At 40.1% G+C, this 27,408-nt stretch overlaps 1 protein-coding gene across 1 annotated transcript; it reads right to left on the minus strand.

Moving 5' to 3' along the window:
• Positions 1–6,991: 6,991 nt before the first annotated feature.
• LOC131237811 (proline-rich receptor-like protein kinase PERK13) lies at positions 6,992–21,589 on the minus strand. The gene is made up of 8 exons (XM_058235809.1): positions 19,371–21,589; positions 18,838–19,296; positions 18,655–18,741; positions 18,514–18,584; positions 18,318–18,394; positions 18,022–18,169; positions 15,502–15,663; positions 6,992–7,872 (listed from the first exon to the last, which is right to left on the minus strand). The coding sequence occupies exons 1-8, from the start codon at positions 20,263–20,265 to the stop codon at positions 7,477–7,479; spliced, it is 2,295 nt and encodes a 764-aa protein (XP_058091792.1). The 5' UTR covers positions 20,266–21,589; the 3' UTR covers positions 6,992–7,476.
• Between the last annotated feature and the right edge of the window lie 5,819 nt (positions 21,590–27,408).

Below are 27,408 nucleotides of genomic sequence, written 5' to 3' on the forward strand. Positions count from 1 at the left end.
GGTTGATACTAGTACCACACAGTCACATTTGTGGAAAATACGAAAAAGAGGTCGACAGTATGGGAAGATTTTGAAGAAGTAACCCTGAAGAACGGCCAAGTGAAGATACAATGCAAATACTGTAAGAGTCAGTACGCTAAGCAAGCAGATGGTTCGACCACAACATTGAAGAAACATCTAGCAAAGTGTCTTAAAAAAGTAAGAAGTGGGGTAAGGCAACAAACACTTTCATTTTCGCAATCTGCAGGGGGTCCATCAGTGTCCATGTACAAGTATGACAAAGAATTAGTGAATGAGTGGACGGCTAAGTTAATTATTTTAGATGAAAGACCATTTCAGATGGTAGAAAGTGCTGCTTTTGTTGGACTACTCAAATGCCTTAACCCCAGATACGAGAAGGTCTCTTGTACAACAATCAGGAGGGTGTGTATGAAGATGTATGAAGGCGAGAAGGTCAAGTTGAAAGGAGAGCTAGCCACGATTTTCCAAATTAGCCTGACATCAGATTTGTGGACGGCATCCAATCAACGAAAGGGGTATATGTCCCTAACTGCTCACTACGTTGATGCTGAATGGAGGCTTTGCAAGAGAATAATAAACTTCCGTTATCTTGCGCCTCCTCATAGTGGTTTGATGATTTCAGACTGCATACACAGATGTCTAATGGAGTGGGGAATTGAGAAGAAGATTTCGACAATTACACTAGATAATGCCTCTGCAAATGATAGCGTGATAATGAATTTGCGCAACCAGTTTAAGGCCACTGGTGACTTGTATTTTGGTGGAAAGATATTTCATGTTAGGTGTTGTGCCCACATCCTAAACTTGATTGTACAAGAAGGCCTTAAAACAATCGATCCTACGATCGAAAATATAAGAGAGTGTGAAGTACATACGGGGGTCACCTTCACGATTACATGCATTGAATGAGATCGTGAAGCGGTTGAATTTGTCAACTCAGAGAACAATGAAGTTAGATGTCACGACACGTTGGAATTCAACTTTTGAAATGTTGGATTCAGCAATAACTTTGAGACCTGCCTTCTCTCACTATGCGGAGCGTGATAGTGCGTATATTTGGCTACCTTCTGAAGATGACTGGTCAAGAGCTGAATCAGTTCGTAAGTTCCTTTCTATTTTTTACAATAGCACGAAGAAATTTTCAGGCTGCAAGTATCCAACAACAAATATATTTCTGCCTGAACTTTGGAAGGTAAAAAATGCATTGCGTAAAACTAGTAATGGACAAGACTTTTTACACTTCATGACCATATGTATGCAGGTAAAGTTTGATAAGTATTGGTCTAAGTGTAGTCTATTAATGGGTGTTGCGGTTGTTCTTGATCATCGGTACAAGATGTTTATGGTTGGCTTCATATGTAATAGGTTGTATGGTGTGATGGGTGTTGCTGAGGCCGAAAAGATTTCTAGTGCAGCCAGTGAATTATACAATTTGTATGCGTGTGCCGCAAAAGAACAATCTCCTCATGTGGGTTCTAGTTCTGCTATTGATGAATTGCAAGAAGACAGGACAGATGATTTCATGTCTTACTATACACAGTTGAAAGGGACTCAAGCACAGATGCATAGATCAGAACTTGAAGAGTATCTCAAGGAGGATATTCTAGTTCTAAACAAGGGCGATGATTTTGACATTTTGGAGTGGTGGAGGACGAGATCTGGTAAGTTGCAGTACCCTGTGCTCTCGTTAATGGCACGCGATATATTATCAATTTCAATTTCAACTATGGCTTCAGAATCCGCTTTTAGTACGGGGAGTAGGGTCGTAAGCAAGTATAGAAGCTCACTTACACTTAAATCGGTTGAAGCGCTCATTTGTACTCAGGATTGGCTACGTCCGATGTGGGGGAAAGAGACCTTTATTGATGAGAAGTTCGATAAAGAGGAGAGTGACAAGATAGAAGAGACAGTGCCTGCAGCTGCAATATGATTTTAATGTCTTCTAATTTTGTTATATTATGTTATTTGTAATTTTGTTAAAACAGTTACATTGAAGTTTTATGGTTATGTTTCATGGGTGGATGAATATTTCTCTTTTTTCATTAGTACTATTCAATTAGATAATGTTGTTTAAATCTTTTATTATATTGTTAGGTAATTCCTTCATTCATAACTCTTTTTTTTTTGTCCTAAGCTAACCAGATATACAGTAGATATGTCATCGGAAAATGATGCATCGGCAGATATTTGGGATTATGGAGTCCAAACCTACTCCCAGGATGGAAAAATAAAGTTGAAATGTAAGTTGTGTGGAAAACAGTTTGTCAACAAAACAAATCGACTCAAATTACATTTGGCTTGTCGGGGAGGAGATGTCGTACCTTGTAGCAAAGCTTCTCAGGAGGTCCGAGATTTATTTGGAGCCATTCTCGATTCTAATACAAAGACTTCCCACAACCTTCACCCTGTAACTACAACCAATACAACTAACCAAAGAATATATAAAAGTAGGCCTCTTATAAATGAAGAAGGGTTTAGCAGAGGAACTGCAACTGGCTCTAGCTCTAGTTCCAGGCATTCCACAACCACAATTAGTAGAGAAGAGGAACAAGATAAAATTTTAAGGGAGCAAGAAGAACGAGATTATAAAGAGGCCATCAAAGAAAGCATGCAAATGGCATACAGATCAAGAAGTACCAGACAACAACATCCACCTCCGAGACAACATGATGCTGAAGCAGGCACAAGTAGACCATCAAAGTTTGTTAAAAGTCTTGCAGCATTTTATAAGCTATTGGGAATCCCGTACAAATCGGATCATAAAAAGCGTCTAAAAAAAGTTCTTGCATCTATGAATGACGACGATGGGAAGGGATCCTCACCATCCGATTCAGCAGAGGTGAACGACCATTTTTTGGACACATCCAGCTCGAAGTCGCCCAAGAGTTCTCCTGCAGTTGAATCAGTAAAAAGAGAACTGAAGGATGAATCTGGCGACGAAGGTGGAGGTGGAGGAGGGGGTTACTATTATGGACAAGGTTCATTTAGTTACATGCCACAAAGGCATTTATCATATAAAGGATTTTGAATGTATGAAAGTTTTACCTAATCTATATGTCAGTATGTACTTGTTAGGTTTTTTTACTTTTGATTTTGGACATGATGTTGGACATGGTTTATGTTAGTATGTGCATGCTACCTAATCTTTTTCTTTTTCTTTCTTTCTTTCTTTCTAATGTGGCACAAAATATCATGATATTTACATGAAATAATGGTGCAATCTAACACATTGTCTCAATAACTTTTGTTTTGTGAGCTATTGATGGTGATTTTCAAGGTAGCCACCATCAACTTCTAGGAAATGATGGATCGAGCTGATATTAGGGTGGATGGCATGGATTTCAAGGTAATGATGGTATTGTCAGTGGATTGTCTTAAGATCCATGGGATTGCTATATCCCGAGATTACTATATCCAGTCTGTTTGGCATGCTTGGCCAATCCCGGGATTAAACCTTCCCATCCCTTCCAATCCCTCAAACCAAACATGTCCCAGGCAAATTTGAACGGATTAGGGTGGATTGGATGGGATTTAAAGGTAATGATGGTGTTGTCAGTGGATTGTCACTATAAAAGAGAGGTTTGCAATTCCACTTGGTTTTCCAAATGCATCCTTAGGGATTTCTCATGATTGCTTGTGAAAACTACACCTTTTTTTGTTGGAAAAAAAAAAAAAAAAAAGCGTGAAGATTTTACACAGTACTATATTACACTATTCTTAATATTCTCAATGCATGTCAAATGTTTATCATATAATATGCACAACATGGTACAAAAAGTTCAAAATGTTGCCTTATTTTAAATATTTATGTAAAGAAAATTTAAAATGGGAAGAATTGAAAAGGACGATAATTCAAAATAGGTTGGAGATGATCTCAAGCAAGTATGAAGGAATAGTGCATAAACAAAAAGTCAGCTTAAAAGAAAAAAGAGCTCAATCAAAAATAACAAAGCAGGAAGCAAACTATTATTTTGATGTAGTTCATGCAAACAAGTGTTGATAATCCCACAAGCACCTCCACATGCAGACACACACCATAGGTCTGCATGCCAACATGAACCACATATGTGACATCCAAGCAACTGATCGGTAGGGGCCCACTACATAGATGACCTGGCACAAAAATCAGGTCAGTACAATCAATAAACGACAGAATTGATTTCCCAACTAAATACAATGGCTGATCAATTCCTTTTTAGCCTTTGTATTTACAGATTTCCCAACTGAAGTTTGAAGTAGTGAAACCTTTTTCTGAGATGTGAATGTCATAAAGTTATTATTTTCCTTTTCTGACATCTTGGTGTTCATCTAGTTGGATTATTTCCTGTTATAGATTTGTCCGACCTGTTTTAGTAGTTTAAATAATTTGTTCAAGGTTTGACTCCATGGTTGATTTTGGAATTATGCTTCAAGATGCTCAGATCTTTACATGTGCTTCTTTTGGATCCTCCATGCAGGGAAATGACGATAAAAGAAGTTGGGCATGTTTTCAAGAGCGCATTGCTAAGGCCCCTGAGCAAGTATTAAGGTTAGTGCTCCCTTGCATTCTGATACTGCTAGTCGCTTTATTTTAAACTGATTTGAAGAAGGGCAAAGTAAAATCAGGCAAACTAGTCCCCTCTCTGGTCCAGCAACTCATCTTCTGTGCATGTGGAATACATGCATGCCAATCTGGCTTGTCCAAATCATGGGTCCCAATGTCTAAATTACATAGATTGTACGATCCTAACCATTCAAATGATAACCATCAAATTGATGGTAAAAGAAAATGTTCTATGGTCCAAATTCAGCAGTTAAATCAGATGGTTAAGAATGTCTGAGTGTGATTTAGAGCTATGCTCCATCCACAATGGGACCCACTTTGTGTGGTTCAAAATAAGCAGGCATGTGTACGACATGTACACTGGACAATTATTACTAGTATTATTTTGATTTTTGAAAGGAGACAAAGTACACTGGATGATTTGCTCGTTCAGATTGATATACCTGTATATTACGTATATAGTGGCTGTGTCCGACATTGTACAATTTTTCCCATAATTGTCATAAATAAATGTTGTCCACTCGGCATGTGAGCCCCAATTCTAAACATATTTGGATGGGTTAGAAAAATTCAAGTTTTTCACAGGCATACTCTTGTTTTGCAAACTTTTGGCCAGCTTAGATCAACCTGATTCTTGGGCTAGGGCATCAATATAATGGTGCCTTTCATGGATGGATTAGATCTTGGACCCGTCGTGTCATGCTGGCACATGTTGCCATTTACATGAGCTTTACTGCACATTCATATGCACGTAGCAAAGCTCTTTATGTCTACCCCTTGGATTATTTCCAAAACCATATGTTCTAATCAAGCACTCCATATAATACCTCCCATTTTTCCTGAGGAACATGTGGCCCACTTGATGAGCAAGACCAGCCTGATTTTGTTTTCTTGCATGCATATACTCTGTCTCTGGGACATGCTTGGTGATCTGGATCTCACAAATGTGACCCACCTAGACCTGTGGTGTGAGTCGAACGAGCGAATCCCATTCGCATAGCTCTAAAAGCTTCCTTTTCATATCACATTTTGTTTTTTAATCCCTCCCTTTTCTTTTAATATTTTTCTCCTGTGGTAAATGCAGGTTTAGCCCAGAAGCTCTGAGCCTACAGTTCACAAAGGGAGTAAGGGACTGCTCGGATGGTTCTTGCAGGTCGCCTTGCTCAAAGTCCTGCTGTATTCATTGGGGAGCGGTGAAGCTCCACTGCTGGACATTATCGCATATGCAGGGTATGCTTTTACAGGGATGTCGGTAGCCGTTCTTGCTTGGATCTTCTGGAGCTATGCGTATTACTTCATGATGCCATTTGTCATATCAAGGTACAAAATCTCTCTCTCTCTCTCTCTCTCTCTCTCTCTCTCTCTCTCTCTCTCTCTCTCTCCCTCCTCTTTTTTGTTTTTCTTGGATCGGATCCGAAACTGGGCCAATCTGATCCGACTCGGTTTTCCTGACCGAGTCGAACTCGGATCGGTCCAGGGCCACATGGGTTAGGATCGGATTGGGTCAGAGGACCAGGACTCGGTCCCGGTTCTGACCGAGTTCGGGTCAGGCCATGCAGAACTCGGATCTGGTCGAGTTGGGCCCAATCCGATTCGACTCGGTCCGATGCCCAGCTCTAGTTCGAGCCAAGCCTATTTCAAAACCGGATTGAGTCGAGTCAGCCCTAACTCGGTCCGACTCGACTCGATGCCCAGCTCTACCGATTACAATGCAAGGCATGTTTATAGCACTTGTGGGCCACCACCTAAACACCGAGAAGACAATTCAGGTGATCCTGTCACCAGCAAATTGCAAGATTTGAGGCCATGGCCAATGGCCCATCCCACTGCTAGATGATAGGCACACTAGATTCTTTAATTTGTATGGGCAAGGGCCATGGCCCAGTAATCGAAACCACTGTTCAGTTCGGGCCCACCTCGAACGATCCGTACCCCAAAATCTCTTCAATGGCACAGTCCAACATTTCAATTTGGTGGCTGCAAAAAGTTGGTCAAGAAGACATACAGAAATAATCTACATTCACTGAAAAACATGCCTAGGATCTTCTGACATTCAGAGAATTTTGGGGCATGGTCCATCGACCATGGGCCACAAGAAACCAACAGTCCAGATCATTGAACCATGGACACACTTGTACAAGCCCAAGTGCACTGTGCATATCACCATCTCATGCAAGTTCTCCTCCCCTGATACCAAAAATCTCACCCTTCTATTCACTAACAAAAGCTTGGAACTGTGGTTTCTATATGATATTTTCTTGCTTCCATTAGGGTGCGTTTGGATGCACTATCAAGTTGAATTGCAATACTAGTCGAATAACGAAGAGAATGAAAAATAATAATAATAATCTCAAGTTGGACAATATAGGGATTTCTCTTCAATTTGAGGACCCTTTCTGGTTACAAATACAAAGAAAGACCATCATTACAGATTTGGTAGCAATGTCTTTGTTTTTTTACTGAATGTCCACAATACAATTGGATGGTGCATCCAAACACACCATTAATAAAAGCATCAGCAGGAAATATGACAGTGAAAGAATTACTTTGGCACCTCGTGGGCATCAAAGGGTACACCAAATTACAAAGTATTTTACAAAATAATACATATATACCTGATCAAGATCCAGTCGAGCCATGACTGTCCACCTGAACCCTCCCCTCATCGAAGGTCAATGAACAAGGACTTGAGAAATGGGCAGTTGGAACTTGAAGAGCTAATGTGCCTGATCGAGATCCAGTCGAGCCACGACGGTCCACCTGAACCCTCTCCTCATCGAAGGTCAATGAACATGGACTTGAGAAATGGACAGTTGGAACTTGAAAAGCTAATGTGCATCCATTCAGTCACAACATCTTCAAAGGTGGGTGTATGTCAGATAATCCAACAAAGAACCTTACAGCAAGGGAATTCACAGGGGTGACCTTCCAGTGTAGTGATGGCTACCCATGCCACTATGGAAGTCATTGGAATTCCTACTGCCGCCCCGCTGGTTCATAGCACGAGTTTCTGACTCGCCACTGCTTGAGTAGTTTGAATAGTGTTCCCTGCTCCCCATCGAAGAATTCATCGGCCTATGGGGCGACTCCCTTGACTGACGGTACTCCCCACTGTATGCAGCGCTCCTCCGATCAAACTCTCCGCTGGGACCATATTCGGAGCTGAATTCCTCGCTGCCAAACGCCATCCTTCGGAACTTTTGCATATCCATCGCCTGCTGGCCAGATTCAAATACAGAGCTCTGGCCTAATTTTACACCATTGGTGAGATCAGGCATATCTCCCTCAGTGTCCAATGCCCTTACCACCTGAGAGGAGAGGAGCAAATTGTTAGATTATATCATATAAACCATGTCCAATGCCCGTCAGCGCCCATATTCCCAATGTGGTGGGAAGCGGATCGCATAGTGAGCAGTGTACTTTGTAAACTTTGTGGGGCCCACTATAATTCATGTATTTTATGCACTCCGTTCATTGATTTTACGAGATAATTTTATGGTTTTAGCATAAAAAATGAAGCATATCCAAAGCTCAAGTGGACCACACCATAGAAAACAGTGCAAATTGAACGTCTATTGTTAACAAATCCTTGGGGGCCAAAGAAGTTTTCGATCAAGCTGATATTTGTTCTTTTCCTTCTTCCATGTCTTTGATCTTATGAACAGGTTAGATGAAAAATAAACATCATTGTAGGCCCTAGGAAGGTTTCAACAGTCCATTTGAGCTTTGGATATGTTTCAAATTTGTGCTCAACCCCTAAAAGGAGCTGGAAAAACGGATGAACAACGTGGATAAACCATGTACATTCATGGTGAGCCCAACAGAGTTTATTCAGTACTATAAGAGCGTATTTAAGTGCGGTGCAAGGAGCGGATTAGGTGAGACCCCAGCCTCACCCAAGAACGTACAACCCCTACCGTGGGACCCAACTTGACATGTGTATTTTGTATCCACTCCGTCCATCCATTTTTTCAGATCATTTTACAGCATGATCCCAATAATTAAGAAGATCCAATTATCAGGTGAACTATACTCGAGGAAACAATGGTAGTTGAACAAGGTACCATTAAAAAGTTCTTAGGGTACACCTTAATTTTCTCTACATTTTATTAGGCATCCAATCTGCTGATAACTTCACATAAGTTTGAATGAAGAGAAAAAACTATTATCACCTTGATCCAAAACTTTTGTGGCCCACTAATGGTTAATCACCATTGTTTCCTATGGTTTGGTCTACTTGATTATTGGATCTGCTTTATTTTTTGGATAATCTCCTGAAATGATATGGAAAAATGGATGGACGAGGTAGATACTGAATATAGTTGTCTTAGTTCAATCGGACAACGCATAGCTTAGGACCCTATACAAAGGAAACCTATTATGTGCACTTATTTTTTGAGACTTTATGATTTAAAAGTGTGTATTAAGGTCTTTTTTAACAATCCCTGAAGTTTCATTGAAAAATTCAACCATTTTCCCAATGTTTCCCCATGTTTCCCAAAAAGTGCAATAAATTACGCGATACAAACGATATATCCCGTTTGATAACCGATATGTATCTGTATCCCAAGGTTGCAATACCGATATTTTGAACACTAATTATATGCGGCACACCAGACTATGGCACACGGCACACAAACAAATGTTTCTACATTCATTGGATTTTATTTGTGATTGTTTGATGTAGATGGATGTGTAGATGTGGTTGTATCATGCATTTTATCACGGTGATGTGCATGCATTATTCTTGACTTGGTTAATACTATGAGACTGTTACCAATTGTTTTTGATATAAAGGCTTGGTCCACCCCTCGTACAACAAAGACATCATGCGGGCATGTACAATAGGAGTATTGCAAGATGAGACACGTAGATGTGAGATATACCTCCAACTAGGTCCATGAGGAGATGTGTATAAGACCTAATCAAGATTGACATGATGCCATCAAACCCAAACTAATCATGCAAGCCCCTATGTGGCCGTGGGAATATATCATGAGATGATCGAGGAAATCCGACATGATGATCATGCGTATGATGAGCGTCAAAACTATCACAACGCATGGTTTATGTCACACATGCTGCAACCTATAAGCAACAAATGGATTCCATCCCAAACCATAGTGACAGAAAAGAGAACAAAAAACAACACCCCCCCACCCACACACACACACACAAAAACGCCCATTCAACTAACCAAGCCGCTTGCTCTCAATGCAACCCATCTTGGAGAATGACTCAAATTACTAAAGCATCTCTTGTTCCTTTCTTCCCAAACCGCCCAAAGACCCGTCAAGAGAGAAAGGGACCATATATCTTTCCATTCTTTTCTAATCTCCATCCCATGCCAAGACATAAAGAATAAATTGGTGGAACTTAGAGAGGCCCAACTGACCTTGAACTTGCACAGGATGCTATTCCACAAATAAAAGCCATCCGGCAATGGATAAAGGGATTTTTGTTATGAATGTTTCGGAAAAATGTTATATATTAAAAAATTTCTAAATGGTTTTGATTGATTGAGTTTCCAAAAAAGAAATCCATTCAATCTCAAAAGTAAATGGATGTGTATCTAGATCGGTGCATTGGGAATTGTATGCAAGAATAGATGGGGATCAATCATGCCCAATAAAAGGTGATCAAATCAACAATCTAGGTAAGTAGTTAGAGGTGGAACATGTCGCTACCAATTCACTCCTAAATTTGGAGCAACATCATCCCTTGAGGGAATTATAAGTCCTAAAGGTCTCACACTGTTGATGAAACAGATTGAAGGATGGACGTTCCATATATCTACAGGAGGGGGTATGAGAATTGGTACACCTTAGTACCATGTGTAATTTTCAAACCATGTGGGTCAGCCCTCCCTGGTCATAAGCATAGTCGCTGGGTGGCGGTCCCTTACTCGAACCTAGTTTCCTAGTTCAAGAGTCAGTTAACTCAACTTTGGCTTCAATGAGTTAGCTGAGCTGGATTTATTTATTTATTTTTGTTAGAAGAAGACGATCACGATGATGACAGCAAACGCCGATGATGCTAACGATGAACACCCAAATTCATATCCAAAAATCCATATAAGGGAAGAAATTCCTCAAACCTATATTTGAGAAGAAGAAGAAGAAGAAGAAGAAGAAGGTGGTGGTGGTTGTGGTGACAACCATGGCCAAAGATGGACGGCAAGAAAAACAACCACAAACCCACACTTGGAAAAAAAAAAAACACCAATAAATCCATGCTGAAGATAATGCCCAAAAAATCTAGATTTGAGGAGAAGATTTTATTTTTTATTTTTTTTTATTTTTTTGAAACAATGATAACAAATTTTATTAGAGAAAGAGCCAAAAGGTTAAAAATACAAAAGAGGAAAAAAAAAAAAAAACCAAAAAGAGAAGATTTTATAACTTGAACCAACAAATCGGAAATTGCTCAGCAGCTAAAATATTAGCTGCATGTGCCCATTCTATAACATTTTTCCTTGCCCTATTGAGAAATTATGCACGATCGCATTTGCGATTTTTAAAGCAACAACTATTTCTTTCTAGTTAAATGCTCCATAGTCCTACTAATAAATATAAGGAACAAACTCGATTCCCGACTTTACTTTTGCCCCTCAATGCCATGCAAAAAGAAGTTGGTCAATTGAACTTGGGAAAACCCATGAGACTCCGAACAAGGAGAGAAAGCCACTCCAAATAGTATAATGCAAAAGGACAATGAATGAATGAATGGTCAATGGACTCCTCATTGTTATAGCATAACAAGCACACATTTGGAATTATCATTCCACGCCTTCGTAAGTTGTTAACGGTAAGGACCTTCTTTAACCACACACAAAACCACCACCTTGGACGATGCTCCATACTTCCAAACGTGAGTTGTGAGATATTCACTGTGTAAGACATTCCTCCGAAGAGACTGGATGCATAGATGACAAGAGATCCAAAAGCCTTAGAAACTCATCCATCTCTTCGTCATTAAGATTTCTTCTGCATAGAGGGGCCCAAATTGTTCATTCACCTTGATTAGAAAAACATTTTTCTACCAACACATTCGCATCTATGGCAATACTTGCTAGACGAGGGAATAAAATGTTTACTTTGATTCCCGACCCACATATCTGCCCAAAACCATATCTTCCTTCCATTCCCAAGTAAGAAACACATATTTTCAAGAACTATATTTTTTTTGAAGAGACGCCAACTTCCATAACGAGGAGATCGAAGGCCCTAAACAAAGAAGACTCTTTTGTCCATCTACCTCCTTCCTCGACTCCATATTTTCTACCCACTACTCACCACTTCCCCTACACCAAACCTCCAACCCCACTTTCCCAATAATGCTTTGTTCATTAACTCAAGATTACATAATCCTACACCCCTGTGAACTGTTGGTTTGTACACTTCTTCCCATTTTAGCAAATCGAATTTGCGGTTATCTTTTGGATCTTTCTTTAAGAAATCATGCCTGATTTTATCTAGTTTAGCCGACATTGATTTTGGACATTTGAATGTGGACATAAAATAAATTGGCATATTGGACATTGTCGACTAATCAATGTGAGCCTCCTGCCCAAAGAAAGATGTCTACCCCTCCAAGATGAAAGTTCTTTCAAATCTTTCAATAACTTTCTTGCACAGATGCTTAGTCGGCTTCCCAATGCATAAGGGAAGCCCCAGATATGATGATGGGAAGGAGTCAGACCTGCATCTGAACCGGCCCACAAAACCTTTACTCTCCTCTGCAGAGAGGCCCACCTTCAAGATTTCACTTTTGGCCATGTTGACTTTTAATCCCGAAATAGCCTCCAAACAATGAATTATTGTCTTGAGATTGTCTATTTGCTTATCATCTTCCTTACATAAAAGTGATGTGTCATCCATGTATTGCAAATGTGAGACTTGGAAATCCGTGTTATCCACCTGAAAACCTTCCACTAAACCCGCTGACTCCCCTAGATCTAACATCCTCCCAAGAGACTATCACCACCACAAATAAGTAAGGAGATACTGGATGGCCTTGTTGCAATCCTCTAGAAGGTGAAAAATATCCTTCCGGAGTTTCGTTTACCATGATCAAGAATTTTGCCGAATAAATACATACTTGCACCATTTCCTCCATTTGTCCCTGCACCCCAACCGCATCAACATATAATCAAGAAACTCCCAATCCACATGATCATATGCCTTCTCTATGTCTAACTTGTAAATTATACACTTCTTTATTTTCCTCTTACAGGAATCGATACACTCATGGGCTATAAGAGCACTATCTACTATTTGCTTACCTTTCACGAACGCCCCTTGATCCTTAGAGATCACCTTGCTTAAAACCATATTCAATCTAGAAGCCAAGATCATTGCCAAAATCTTATACGGACCCCTAAGCAGACAAACAGGCCTAAAATCCTTTAATGTTTCTGCCCCTTCTTTTTTAGGGATCAGAACAATAAAGGTAGCCCCAAATTCTGTGGACAAGTGCCCAAATAAAAATAAAATAAAATAACTATTTTTAAAAAATCGTGAATAAAGTTTATCAAAACATTTTTTATCATACTCCAAAACTTTTGAAAGAACACACATGGATAACCATCCAGACCTGGAGCCTTATCCTTCCCAAGCTATAATAGTGCTTTTTAAAATTAAAAAAAAACTTCCTCCTCTGCAGCTGGGTTTTCCAACAACTCCGCTGACTCCATTGATAAAGAGAAGAGAGAGATTATCAAGAGACGGTCCTGACTATGCTTCCTTTACAAGCAGCTCTTTATAAAATTTTACAATAGTTGCACATACTTTCTCCTTACCTTCAATTCTTTCCCCTTTCACCACTAAACTTGACATTTTGTTAACCCGAGCATGCGCACTTGCTATGGCATGAAAAAATTCCGTATTCTTATCTCCCTCTTTCAACTAAACTGCCTGAGAACGATGCCTCCATTTGATTTCTTCCTCTATAAGGCTCACACTATATTTTGCCATGTATATCTCCCTCCAACCCCGCTCTTCCTCTAACAACTCTTCAACCTCTTCCTTAGAATGAAGAGCCTGAATATCTTGAAGCAATTTCACATATTCTTCTTCACAGAGCTTCCATACCTCCCTTTTCCACACCAATAATTTCTTTTTCAACAACTTTTACTTTTTGAATAACCGGAATCCTACATAACCTTCCACCTCAAAAAAAGGCCACCATTCTCTATCTTTCTTCACAAAACCTTCAATTGATAACCATGTGAGCTCAAATCTAAACGAGAGGGAGCCTCAATCCTCTTATTCCATTTTCAACGACAATGGTCGGACACGGGTTTCGGCAAACCTCTTTGGTGGGAAAGAGGAGAAAAGGATGGAAGATGAGATTCTAACCATCTAATATACATAAATAATAACCATAGTATTGACTCGCTTGGTCATCTCAAGACGCCTAGTTGACTCGACCTAGTGACTAACCAAGTCCTAGGCGGAGTCCTGGCTTGCAAACTATGGTAACATGGGAAAGATAAGTCTTCATTGTTGTCATCATCATCCATCATCATCTAAGCCTTACCCTAATTAATTGGGGTCAGCTACATGAATCCTATTCCACAGTTTCACTCCATCCAGGGCCATACCATTAGTTAGGTCATCAAGTCTTTTCTTACTACCTCCATCAGCATCCCCTTGCCCTTTTAGAGCCTTCAACTTGTACCAACTCACTCCTAATCAGCTCAGTTCTCAGTCTCCATTGCACATGACCAGACCATCAAAGTTGATTTTCCCCAAGTTCCCTCAAATACATTTATTTCTAATTCTATCGTTCCTCGTCTTCCACTCAACCATCTCAACACCCTCATTTCAGCTATGCTCATCCTATGAACATGTTGTTCCTTAACAACCCAACATTATGCCCCATAAAGCATGGCAAGTGTTATAGCCATCCTACAAAATTTCCCTTTTAGTTAAGTATTTCTCATAATAGGCTTCCCTATAAATATGAGATTGGGCTGAACTATCAATTACACCAAGAACTCCAAACTTAATTCTCTTACTAGAGAAACCATAAACACACACGCGTGCATGCAAACACACACACAGAGATCTTCTTCTTCTATTTTATTGTGGTAGAAAGAGATTTAGTCGATTGATCTGAAAATCCTAGAGCCTGTTGAGTGTTCCCTTCCTGATTTCTATTTTGTTTCAGCATCTAGCGGGCTTTCCTTTGTCGCCATGGATATCTAAGTGGTGGAGCTCAATATCTATCCAATTTTTATTTTAGGTATTACTACTTCTAGTTATGTCTTCAAAATAATATCTTCAAAAGGATTATGAGTGTAGAAGAAAGAAATATTCTACCAAAAACAGATATAATAGTTGGCTACAAAGCAATCAATCTCAGTCCACAATGCACATGCGTGTGAGATCTTGACAGTTCATTTCTTGGACCCTGCAATGGATAAGGCATGCCCCATAAATTGCTTCTGCCCATTGGTTAGTTAGGATGCTTAGGCTAATTCAATCAGTGTGCTTTTTAGGCTATGCTCAGTCAACAATAGGGCACATAATTTTGATGCTCTCGATTCATACACATGTGCCGCATGTGTGGTGGATGAGCCATTGCCATTCAACATGGCATGACAAATCCTTACTAGAGGCTGAAGCCATTGAAATATAAATATGCATACACATGTAATTTCCTTGATAAGGAGTAGATGAAAGTCTCAACTTCAAGAAGTAAATGTGATTTTCTGTGCGTGCTTCTTATGCCATTCAAAATATTTTACAAATGGTGGAAGATATGTGCCCAATGACTCATTGTGCACTTTGCTCATTGAAGTTGTGTATGGCTGAGCCATATCCAGCATAGATCCATGAGCATAACCATGTCATGTCTTAAATGAAATTCTAAATCCAAAGCATTTGAAGGATAGGGTTATCATAGACTCCAATAGACAGTTATTCTTATACCTGAGCCATGCGTGGCCGCTTTGGAGCCGAATGACGTACGCATGCGGCAGCTGTCTCAATCATTCTAAACATCTCGCCCTCCACGTAATTGTTTTCCAGCTTTGGATCCACTAATTCTGAGATATTTCCAGTTTCAAAAGTACGCATCAAGAGTGGCCGAGCCTGCAAGAGGCCAAGAGCACATCATTGCTGCCACAAACTGAGACAGAAAATGGTTTTTCTTCAAATAAAATCATGTAGAAACTAAGGAAACATGCAACCGCTCAAAAACCTGCACAAAATGAGGTTTTGACTAAGAATTTTCTTATATGTAGATGCAGCTTTTGTCTTGTCCGCGAGGACTTCATTCTCAAAATGGTCCATGGAAATCATCAATCTAAACATTATAAAACCTTTAAAATATAGCTCAAAGAGATCTTGAAGGTCTTTGTCTTTGAGGTCTTGCCAATGGCAGAACCTGCTTGTAGAAACAAGGTGATGTATGTAAGGGCCAGTTTCAATGGACTCCCAGAATGAGAATGATGTTGTAATGAGGTCCGAGGCATTTGGCATGTCTCACCAAAACGCAGATGGCAGGATGTGCGCCGTATGCTTCTATCCACTGAAAAGCCCCAGAATTTGAATGCAGTAGGAACCATTGTCAGCACTTCTCATGGTAAGCAGAGCATGATGGTGGGTTGGGCTGCATTCCTAGAGCATTCCGCACTCCACCTAGCCCTTTTGTATGCCACATAATAGCACTCCTAAGAAAGAATATTAGTCTGGGCTAGGCTTGTTGATTTTGGGCAGATTTTGAGGTGACCAGACTGGGTCTGTCTAGCCAAGCCCATTCAAAAGTTTCATTTCGCTCCCCCTAGGTCTGGCCCATTTGCCATTCAAAAACCATTTTTCCATCCATTTTATGAAGCATAGAAATGGCTAAATGTGGAGTCAAAATGGATCCTGCAACTAGAAATACATCTAACAATTTCTTTGTAGACCAATACAGGTGGAAGCCTTCGATACTTACACTATCTTAAGCGAGAAATAAATAATTTCTTATTCGCCTTAGTGACATAAAAGTATCCATTTTCCTCTCCAAAAAGTAACCGTAATCACCATTCAAAAAAGAAGTAATCCTGAAATTCCTTAGCACCATCTAAATTCTGAATTTTAGATAAATTTAAGCACAGTGATGGGGATATCAGAGGACCTACTCGGGTGTACCAGAGACGGAGGCGACCACCTACATCAGCGTAACTCTCTTTTTGAATAGGAGATGAGTTCCAAAAGGGACCGATTGGGCCACTTTGAAGACCCCATATGCATTGGACGTGCATCAGGAAGACCACACTTTGGAATGATGCATGTGGGTTGCTTAGAAGACAATTTTAGTCATTTGATTTTTATTTTGTGTCGATCCAACCATTGGATCTTGTCAATCAGGCCATCAGGTCAATCTTGTTTTTATTTATGTTTTTTTGTTATTTTTAAGATTTATTTGATGGTTAAGATTAATGGTAAGTGTTTTAGTGTGCTTAATTTATATGATGGGCCATGTCACTTAAGTGAGTGGCATATTTATAATTTTTTTTAAAGTTTTAATATAAAAGCGCGTAGGGGGGGGTGGGGGTGTCCAATCCTATGAGAGCTTGAGAAAAGAAATAAAAAAGTCTTTCTTATGTTGAAAGGGTATTTTTCCTCTTTGTTTTAGTGTTTCTGAGAAACCCTCCCTTCCAATTGAATTGTAGAAGGATAAAAGCTTGCTTGGTGATGGATTCCTCTAATGTGTTTTCTTCCTCTTTCTCTTCTCCAACAAAGCACTCCACTTCTTATCTTTTTCTTCTTCCCCTTCCCTTACATCTCTTTTAAACCCTTCAAAACCCAACCCAATCCACATCCTCTCTTTTCCCCTACCCATCCATACGTGGACACGCACGCACGTGTGTCCGTATGGGCTGCCATGTGTGGGCCCCCTTTTAGTACATTCCTTGATTCTCCTCCAAACCCTACCCAATCCCTATATCCCTTAATCCCTAGATCTCTAATTCTCAAAAAAAGAAAAGAATCTCAAATCCCAATCCCGATCTCCCAAAACCCTTATGAAAATCTGATTATTTTTTTTATAAATTTCTTCCCCAAACCTGATTTTATTGGCACCATTATCTTTTCACATAATTGTTACACTACCCACGCTAGATTGGAAGTCCACACTTTCAGATGGGCCACTCTCATAATACTTTATATTTTCGTGCAGCGCGTATGTGATAGCCTAGGCTCTTTGCATTCCAAATTAGAATTTTCTGAATCTATTATGTGGGTGTGTTTGGTTTTACATGTTGAATGCTGAAATTAATGCGTAACTGATCTCACATCTTGAATCCTACGTTTGTTTCACTCATCCTACATCACATTGTTATAGGAAATCCTGCTACTATGGGCTCTTACAAAGGGTGGAAAAATCTAGGCTTCTAATAAATAAAACTAACAAATAAATGAACTTGAACAGGCAAGAAATGGAGTTCCCAGGTTGGGGCTTACCCATTCAACTAAACTCTCCTCCCCCAACGGTTGAGATGTATCGACAGGTTTACGCCCTGTCACAAGTTCTAGAAGCACAACCCCAAACGAGAACACATCAGATCTATCAGTCAACTTCCCACTGGCTGCATATTCAGGTGCCAAGTACCTGAAGACTAACAATGAATGTCAAAAAAGCACAGTGCCAAATTATTTGTTTTATGCTGGGATAAAAAATGAAAAGAGAAGAAAAGGAGAGCAAAGAAAAACAGTAACACCCAATTCAGAATGGAGCTTCAAGACATCTGTTAACATACCCAAATGTCCCCATAACACGAGTTGACACATGTGTGTTAGTGTCATTTGACAGCTTTGCAAGCCCAAAATCTGCAACCTGTGATTTGACAATGGGTTTCATTTCAACATCTTGACATTCACATTTTAGTCCACCAAAATCTGCTCAAGGAAAAAACATAAAACTCAAAAATTAAAGGGTAACCAACATATACATGCCTTCGCTTCAAAAGAGTTATCCAAAAGAATGTTTGCTGACTTGATGTCCCTGTGGATGATCCGAGGATGACCTAGAAATGCAACAAAACCAAATATCAGCTTTTGAATGCAGGTAAGAGGGATGTATATAGTGTTACATACAGTCTTCATGCAGATATGCCAACCCCTTAGCAGAACCAATAGCAATTTTGACTCTTTTTGCCCAATCCATCACTGCCGATCCTTTGCCTGATTAGTAAGCACCAGGGCCATGTTAACCAGGGCAAATATACCAAATATCCTGTCAAACAAGGTAAAATAAATGTTGTCTATGTATCAACTCACCATGCAAATGATCCTCGAGAGTACCATTTGGAACGAATTCGTAGACAAGTAATCTGTGATTTTCAGCTATGCAGTAGCCCACTAAAGAAACCAAATAACGATGGTGGACACGACTGATGATCTCAACTTCTGCCTTGAATTCCCGTTCTCCCTGTCCACTACCCACCTTGAGCTGCTTCACCGCCACTTCTCTCCCATCTTGCAGCCGACCCTTGTATACACATCCAAACCCGCCCTCGCCCAGAACATTTTCGGAAGGAAACCCATTTGTTATTTCCATTAATTCTTCATAGGTGAACCACGATTTTGAATTCCCCATTGGTCCTGACTCCATAGATTGATAGTCATGCCCTCTTTGGCTTCCCATGCCATTTCCAGCCACAGGTCCAGAAGCATAGTATGAATCTGAATGAACAACAGCAGAATTCCCTATGCCAGCCTGTCTATAGTAATACCCATCTACAATAACAAGATTATGGATCATAAACAAACAGAATTGGGCTACAAAAGATTCACTACGGCAGTCTTTTTACCTGATTTCACAGAGAAGCTACTTTCTGAAGGTCTGTAGTTGCCTACATAATTTGTTGCAGGTTTCCTCTTCCTCTTCCTCACGCATACGAAAACAACAGCAATGAAGGCGATGATTAGCGCTCCAGCTAAAGTTACCCCAATGATGCCTCCGCTATCAGAATCCCCACTTGAATTAGACGAATTCCTGGATGATTTCTGACCAGGAGAATGAGATCCAGAATTTGAAGGGGGGGCTAGAGGTGGGACATGGTTAGAATTTGCAGGAGTAGACTTGGCTGGCGTTGAACGAGTGGTCTCAATAGGGGGAGTGGGATCAACCTTCGGAGTTTTCGGATTAGAACTAGGCCAGGTAGGAGATGTTTTGGCACCTGGTGGAGTTTCGGACAATGGAGGGGAATCTGATTGTACCGGTGGCAGAGGTTCATTGGACCCAGTATGTTGCGGGGAGGGAGATGGAGGAGTCCTCGAAGCAGCAGGAGCTGGCAAAGAGACAGCAGGAGAAGAAAGAGGAGGAGAGTTTTCAGATGAAGGTGGTGAGTCAGATGGAGGAGAGGATGGCTTATCGGGAGAAGAATCAGAGGGTTGAGGAGGGGATGCAGATGAAGATAGAGGAGATAGAGAAGGCGGTGAAGATTTTGACTCTGATGGAGGTGAAGGAGAAGAAGCATCCGGCGGAGGGGCATCTGGTGATGATTTAGGAGGGAGAGGATCAGGTGTAGTAGAATCAGAGGGAAGGGGTGGTGTATTAGAGGGAGGTGATGGTGACGTGGAGGGAGATGGACTGTCTAATGGTGGAGAAGATTCCAATGCCGGCGTAGGTGAGTCTTTATCTGCAGAAGTAGGAGGAGAAGGAGGTGATGTGTCAGAACTAGGCAATGGAGCCGAATCTGACATTTTTCTTCTCTTACACCTCTATTCGAATTTCTTTTTCTTTTTAATCTTCCTCTAGTTTGTTGTGTGTCTTCTGATAGGTCTACAGAGTTCTATATGGAGCTCCCAATATTCAACAAGCACAAGGAACCATAGTATGCAGAGAAAAAATGCAATCTTTTTGGGTTTTTTTTTTCTTTCCAGATTAACGAGCCATAGCTCTAGGGATTTAAAAAATAAAAAGACTAAAAAGAAGAAGAAGGGGAGGGGGGGGTGGTTGGGGAGGGCGAAGAGTTCGTGAAATATCTGAAAAGTAGAACCTGTTCTATGCTGATCGAGCTATATTGCCCAAGCTCTAGAATCAAAAAGAGAAAAGAAAAGAATCTTGACGGTAATTCTGTTTCTGCAGAGACCAAGCAACAACAATAGGATACCCAAAACCTTGAAATCAGAAAACCGTATAAGATCTCCTTCTATTCCTTTTATTGTTCTTCTAAAGTGTCTGAAGAACTATCCCAACAAAATGCAGCAAGCAACGAGACCCCAAAGCCAGCTTTTTCCAGTTTTGCTCTAAATTTTCCAACCACATTCAATCTTCCTGGTTTCTCTCCACATATAAAAGCAACCAAAAGTTTGCAAATCCCAACCCTAGAGAAATATCCTTCTTTCCTTTTATCCCATGAAAGATCCACAAAATTGCAATCTTCTCTCCTCTCTCTGCAGATATCAAATAACAAAATCACAAAAATAAATAAATAAATAAATTGAATCCCTTTCTCTCCTTTTTCCTCTAAAATTCCCCAAAAACAAAATTTCCAGTTCTTCTACAGAGATCAAGCAAAAAATAACGTAAACCCTAACCACAACCTGATCTTTCTTGTTCCAGTGTTTTCTTCCAATATCTCCAAAGACGGAGCTATGACACATGGATATACGCCATCTACATTGCCATTAATAGCGTTCTGCAGAGAATTTCTACGAATCCAACCGATTCTCCATCCATCACCACCGAAAAACCAAAACAGAAAATAAAATTTTAAGAAACGTAAGAGCCAAAAGCACTTCGAAATCGATCCAAACCTCTCTGGGATTCTTCAGTGGAAGAGGAACCACTTTTCCCGATCGAGAGCTATGTCGGGATCGATACGGGACAATAGAAAAACCTAGAAATTCTCCGTATTTTCCCATTTCTAGGTTTTGGGTTTGCGCTGAGGAACAAACCCTAACCGTTACTACAGCTATTTTTATGGGCGCTTGAACTGAAATGTCGGGCCGCCGTTCGAAATTTCAAACCCGGGCGCTTTATATAGGATCTCGATCCTCGGCTCGTCTGAAACGCGCGGGGAGCGCGCGAGACCCAGAATCTCACTCGCGCGATTACATTGTATAAACCAATCTTGCCTGTGTTCACACGTGGGAACATGGCCCGTGTGTGTAGGATCGTCGGCGTTCGTTAGGAGGTGCCCCGTTTCCTCTTCCGCCTCAGAAAACGAGATGGCCGATCCACACGCGGGGAAGCGAGGTGGGGCCCACCGTGATGTTTGTGATAAATCCACCCCGTTCATCCGTTTTATGAGTTCATTATACCACATTCAACACAGTTGAAACCTTCTTAAGCTCTCCGTTGATGCTTATATGCCATCCAAACCGTTTATAAGGTCATTCCCACTGAGATGGATGAACTGAAAACACACAAAAAAAAATTAGCCTAATATAAAACAGTTGTGGCCGAATATTTCAACGTGTGGTAGTCATTCAATCCACACTTTTTTCTTGATTTTTGTTGCATGTCTTCAAATGAACTCACAAAATGGATGGATGAGGTGGATTTCTGGCAAACATCACCTTATGCCCACCTCACTTCCCAGCAACTTCCCGGGAAAATCCGTGTCCGTCCATCGACAGCTGGGCAGTTCATGTATGGATGCGGATGGCTGTTGGCCACACCACCTGTCAGGAGAAATTTCTTACTGTGCGACCTATATATGGCCCACGAACCTTTTTAAGCCCACTTGCTTTTACCTTCCCAGAACAAGCCTCAGCTGTACGGACAGCTTTTCACAGGTCGAAAATGCCCTTGCTTTTCCTTCCGGAAGCGGATCAGCTGGTGCTCGCAGACGAGCGCGGACGCTCCTCGAAACTCAGAGTTGTACGAACAGTTCAAAGAGATCAAAGTTACATGGCCCCACAGTTATATACTTATTATATCCACAACGTTCATCCATATTTCGAGATCATTTCGGAGCGTTATAAAAAAAAATTTCATATCCAAATATCAACTGGACCACACCACCAAGAGTAGCGGAAAAATTGATTTTCACCGTTAAAAGTTTTGTAGGGCCCACCATAACATTTATTTTCCATCCAATCTATTTATAAGGTCACAAAGACCTATATGAAGAAGAAAAACAAATTTCATAATAATTCAAAACTTCTGTGACCACTAAAAGGATTTCAATGGTGGACGTTCAATCCTCCACTACCTTTTACAGTGTGGTCTACTTAATAGCTAGATTTGTCTTATTTTTAGTCTCAAGCCTTAATACGAGTTTGCCAAATAGATGGACAGTTTGGATATAACACATACCAAATAATGAGACCTACAAAAAATCATTGGGGATTACAGCATTGGCAAAAAAAAAAAAGAGAGAGAGCCAATGAGTCAGGTCGACCCGGCCAGTAGGAACCTATGACTATGGATTATAATAGTAGTCATAACCATAGTGTCACAGTAGCCTATGCACTTTTTTTTTTTAACATAGAGAAATTTATTCTACCTACGTTTTTTGTCTAATACATATTTATATAAATATGTATATATAAGTATATAAAAAAAATTTCCTTCTATTTTTCATTTCTTTCTTTATTCATTTAACAAAAATATCTTCTAAACTAAAATTAGTTACTTGACGTACAATATATGATTTTGAGCTAGAAGAAGCTACTTTAGCCAACAACATGGTTATTTTCCAAGATCCCATTAGGTTGATGGTTGAAAATCTATTTCATTCACTTCACGATCAATTTCATTCACTTCGCGGTCAATTTCAATTAGTTCGTGGTGAATTTCATTAACTTCGTGGTTAATTTCATTCACTTCGCGATTCCGCTTCACTTTACGGTCATTTCCATGTATTTCGCAGTCAATTCCCTTCACTTCATGGTCAATTTCATGCATTTCATGGTCAATTCCCTTCATTTCATGGTCAATTTCATGCATTTCATGGTCAATTCCAGTGATTCCCCTTCACTTCAACGTCAATTCAATTCATTTCACGGTCAATTCTCTTTACTTCACGGCCAATTCAATTCACTTCACGGTCAATTCTCTTCACTTCACGGTCAATTCCATGCATTTCACGGTCAATTCCTACAATTCCCCTTCACTTCATGGTCAACTCAATTCATTTCACAGTCAATTCCCTTCACTTCACAGTGAATTCCATGCATTTCGCGGTCAATTCCCTTCACTCCATGGTCAAATCCATGCATTTCACGGTCAATTCCGGCAATTCCCCTTCACTTCACGGTCAATTCCCTTCACTTAACAGTCAATTCCATGCATTTCACAGTCAATTCCAACAATTCCCCTTTACTTCACGGTCAACTCAATTCATTTCACGGTCAATTCCCCTTTCGCTTCACGGTGAATTCCATTTATTTCACGGTCATTTCCCTTCACTTCACGGTCAATTCCATGCATTTCATGGTCAATTCCCTTCGCTTCATGATCATTTTCATTCATTTAATGGTCAATCCCCTTCACTTCACGGTCAATTCCATGTATTTCACGGTCAATCCCGGCGATTCCCCTTCACTTCATGGTCATTTCCATGCATTTCACGGTCAATCCCCTTCACTTCACAATCAATTCCATGCATTTCACAGTTAATTCCGATGATGAAGATGAATATGTTTCTAGGTGACTTTTTTCACAAACTTACCGAATATTTTTGAAGACAATGATATTATCATAGGATAAAAGAACCTGCCAGGAAGAAAATATAATGATGGAACAATGTTTAACTTCTACTGTAGCCCAGTTGTATAATTCTTGCAATTTCACCTGCCAATCAAGATCTTGCTACCTTTGATGCAATTAAGATCTCTTGAGAAGTAGATCCTAAAGGTATGTGTTCATAGCTGTCAAGTGCAAAAAAGATTCTTTCATTAATGGTTGTGTAGCTGTTATAGTCAAGGTGTTTACTTTTTAGCATGTTCAATGGAGGTAGAGAAAGATTTGATGAAAATGGAATGAAAATGAAGATGGATTTTAGGATTGTGGAAGAAGAGAGAGTGTGTGCTTAGGTTTTGGTCTTGGATAAAAGAGATGGGAGATAAATATGTGGAATGAAGAGTTAGGGCCGACCGGGCTTGGGCAGCGATTCGGGTCGACCAGGTCAGTAGGACAGACATTTGGGGTCAACCGAGTCAGTGGGACAGACACTCAGGGTCGACCAGGTTGCAAGGATGCATGCATGAACTCCGTATGTATGAACTTTGTGGCTGTAGATAGGTTCCTTATTCTATACTAATAGATAACTTATATATGTAAGGATGCATGCATGCATGAGGAGCTACTATATGCAATGCCCTGTTTATTTACACATGCGAGTTTCCATTATGGGAATTGTAGTACAAAAGCATGCTAGCTTAATTCTTAAAATTGAGAATTGGTGGAAAAGATCAATCAATGATTTAGAGTGGGTGTAGATATCATTTCCTATATACGCATTCTTGTGTGGTCTGTGATTGTTAGTATGGGTGCTGGGGAGGATTTTTCACCATTTTGACTGTCTACCTTACAATTTTGATACTATTTGTCTGTATGCATATATGCTGGGTATGCATATGCATATGTGTATTTCTACGTATGTATATATAATAGTAAAAGAAGCACTTGCACTGCACGTGGGAGGGATGCCTCAATTTTAAATGTGCCTCACCTGATGAGTAAGAAGTGCATAACCTAGTCATTCATTGTTGTATCATAGGTTGGGGGCATGGTGTAGTTTTGTATAGCACTACATGCATCTTTACACTCCACAGGGCTGGCAAGTTTATGAGAAATTTGAACTGTGCAATATGTGGGCCCAACCAATTTTAATATATGGGTTAAACATCAAGGTAGTCCACTCGAGGGAATTGACCGTGAAATACATGGAAATGACTATGAAGTGAAGCAGAATTGCCGGAATTGACATTGAAATGCATGGAATTGACCGTGAAGTGAAGCGGAATCACCAGAATTAACTGTGAAATGCATGGAAATGACCATGAAGTGAAGCGGAATCACCAGAATTGACCGTGAAATGCATGGAAATGACCATGAAGTGAAGCGGAATCGCCAGAATTGACCATGAAATGCATGGAATTGACCGTGAAGTGAAGGGAATTGACTGTGAAATGCATGGGAATGACCGTGAAGTGAAGTGGAATCGTCGGAATTGACCGTGAAATGCACGAAATTAACCATGAAGTGAAGGGAATTGACCGTGAAATGCATGGAATTGACCGTGAAGGGAATTAACCGTGAAATGCATGGAAATGACCGTAAAGTGAAGCGGAATCGCTGGAATTGACCGTGAAATGCATGGAATTGATCGTGAAGTGAAGGGAATTGGCCGTGAAATGCATGGAATTGACAATGAAGTGAAGGGAATTGATCGTGAAATGCATGGAAATGATCGTGAAGTGAAGCGGAATTGACCATGAAATGCATGGAATTGACCATGAAGTGAAGGGAACAGACCATGAAATGCATGAAAATGACTGTGAAGTGAAGTGGAATCACCGGAATTGACAATGAAATGCATGGAAATGACCGTGAAGTGAAGTAGAATCGCCGGAAATGACCATGAATTGCATGGAAATGATCGTGAAGTGAAGCGAAATGACGGTGAAATGCATGGAATTAACCGTGAAGTGAAGGGAATTGATCGTGAAATGCATGGAATTGACCGTGAAGTGAAGGGGAATTGAACATGAAATGCAAGGAATTGACCGTGAAGTGAAGGGGATTGACCATGAAATGAAGCGAATTAACCATTAAATGAAGGGAAATGACCATGAAATGAATGGAATTGTCCGTGAAGTGAAGGGGATTGATCGTGAAATGAAACGAATTGACCGTGAAGTGAAGGGAAATGACCGTGAAATGAATGGAATTGACCGTGAAGTGAAGGGAATTGACTGCGAAATGATTTGAATTGACTGTGACTGAGGGAGAAACGCATGGAATTAACCGTAAAATGCATGGAATTGACCATGAAGTGAAGGGAATTGACCGTGAAATGTATGGAATTGACCATGAAATGAATGTCTTATTGGAAATTTGAATCGTAGTGGTAAGAAATTCGCAATTTCAAAAAAAAGCAACAAATCTATTCGATATATAACATTCACAGTCGTATTACAAAAAATGCACTACAAATTCACAGTTGTATTACAAAATTGTACTACAATTTGACGGTAAAATGCGTGAAATTGACCAAGTAATGCATGAAGTTGACCGATTAATTCAGTAAATTGACCGGAAATTAAGTGAAATTAACCACGAAATTTCATCAAATTGACCGCGAACTTCATTAAGTTTATTAGATAACCACGTAAAATTAACTTAGTAATGCATGAAATTGACTATGTGAAATTGACCACGAACTTCTAGGTAATTTCTTTGGAATTTAAACCTCCTTACCTCTCACAGCCACCGTATCAGTGAAATCCATATTCGAGAAAAAGAATAAGAGTGCGTTGATGTGAAACACGTTCTTTGGAGAAAAGCCTACAAGATTTCACGTTTATCAATGCATCGACTTCCTCTAAAAAAAATAATTCACTTAGTCTTGAATAGAATGTAATATGGAAGATGTAATGTGATAGTAGAACGGAGATTTTACGGAGATTTAATAAAGAAAATGGATGAAAAGAAGGAATAGGGATGATAGAGATGACTTCGGACCTGTATTTGAGTGCAAGGGAGTGAAATTGATAAAGCATGGTATTTTCGACACGCGAAAAAGCTGTCTATACAGCTGGGGCTTATTCTTGGGAGCTAAAATGAAGTGGGCTTTAAAAGGTTCCTGGGCCATAAATGGGTCGTACGAAAAAACTCTACCTGGTTGCGTATGTGTTGGCCTCTATGGGGGCCATCATGATGCGTGTTTT

The sequence above is a fragment of the Magnolia sinica genome, chromosome 2 (genome assembly GCF_029962835.1).
Source record: "Magnolia sinica isolate HGM2019 chromosome 2, MsV1, whole genome shotgun sequence".
Taxonomy (NCBI): domain Eukaryota; kingdom Viridiplantae; phylum Streptophyta; class Magnoliopsida; order Magnoliales; family Magnoliaceae; genus Magnolia; species Magnolia sinica.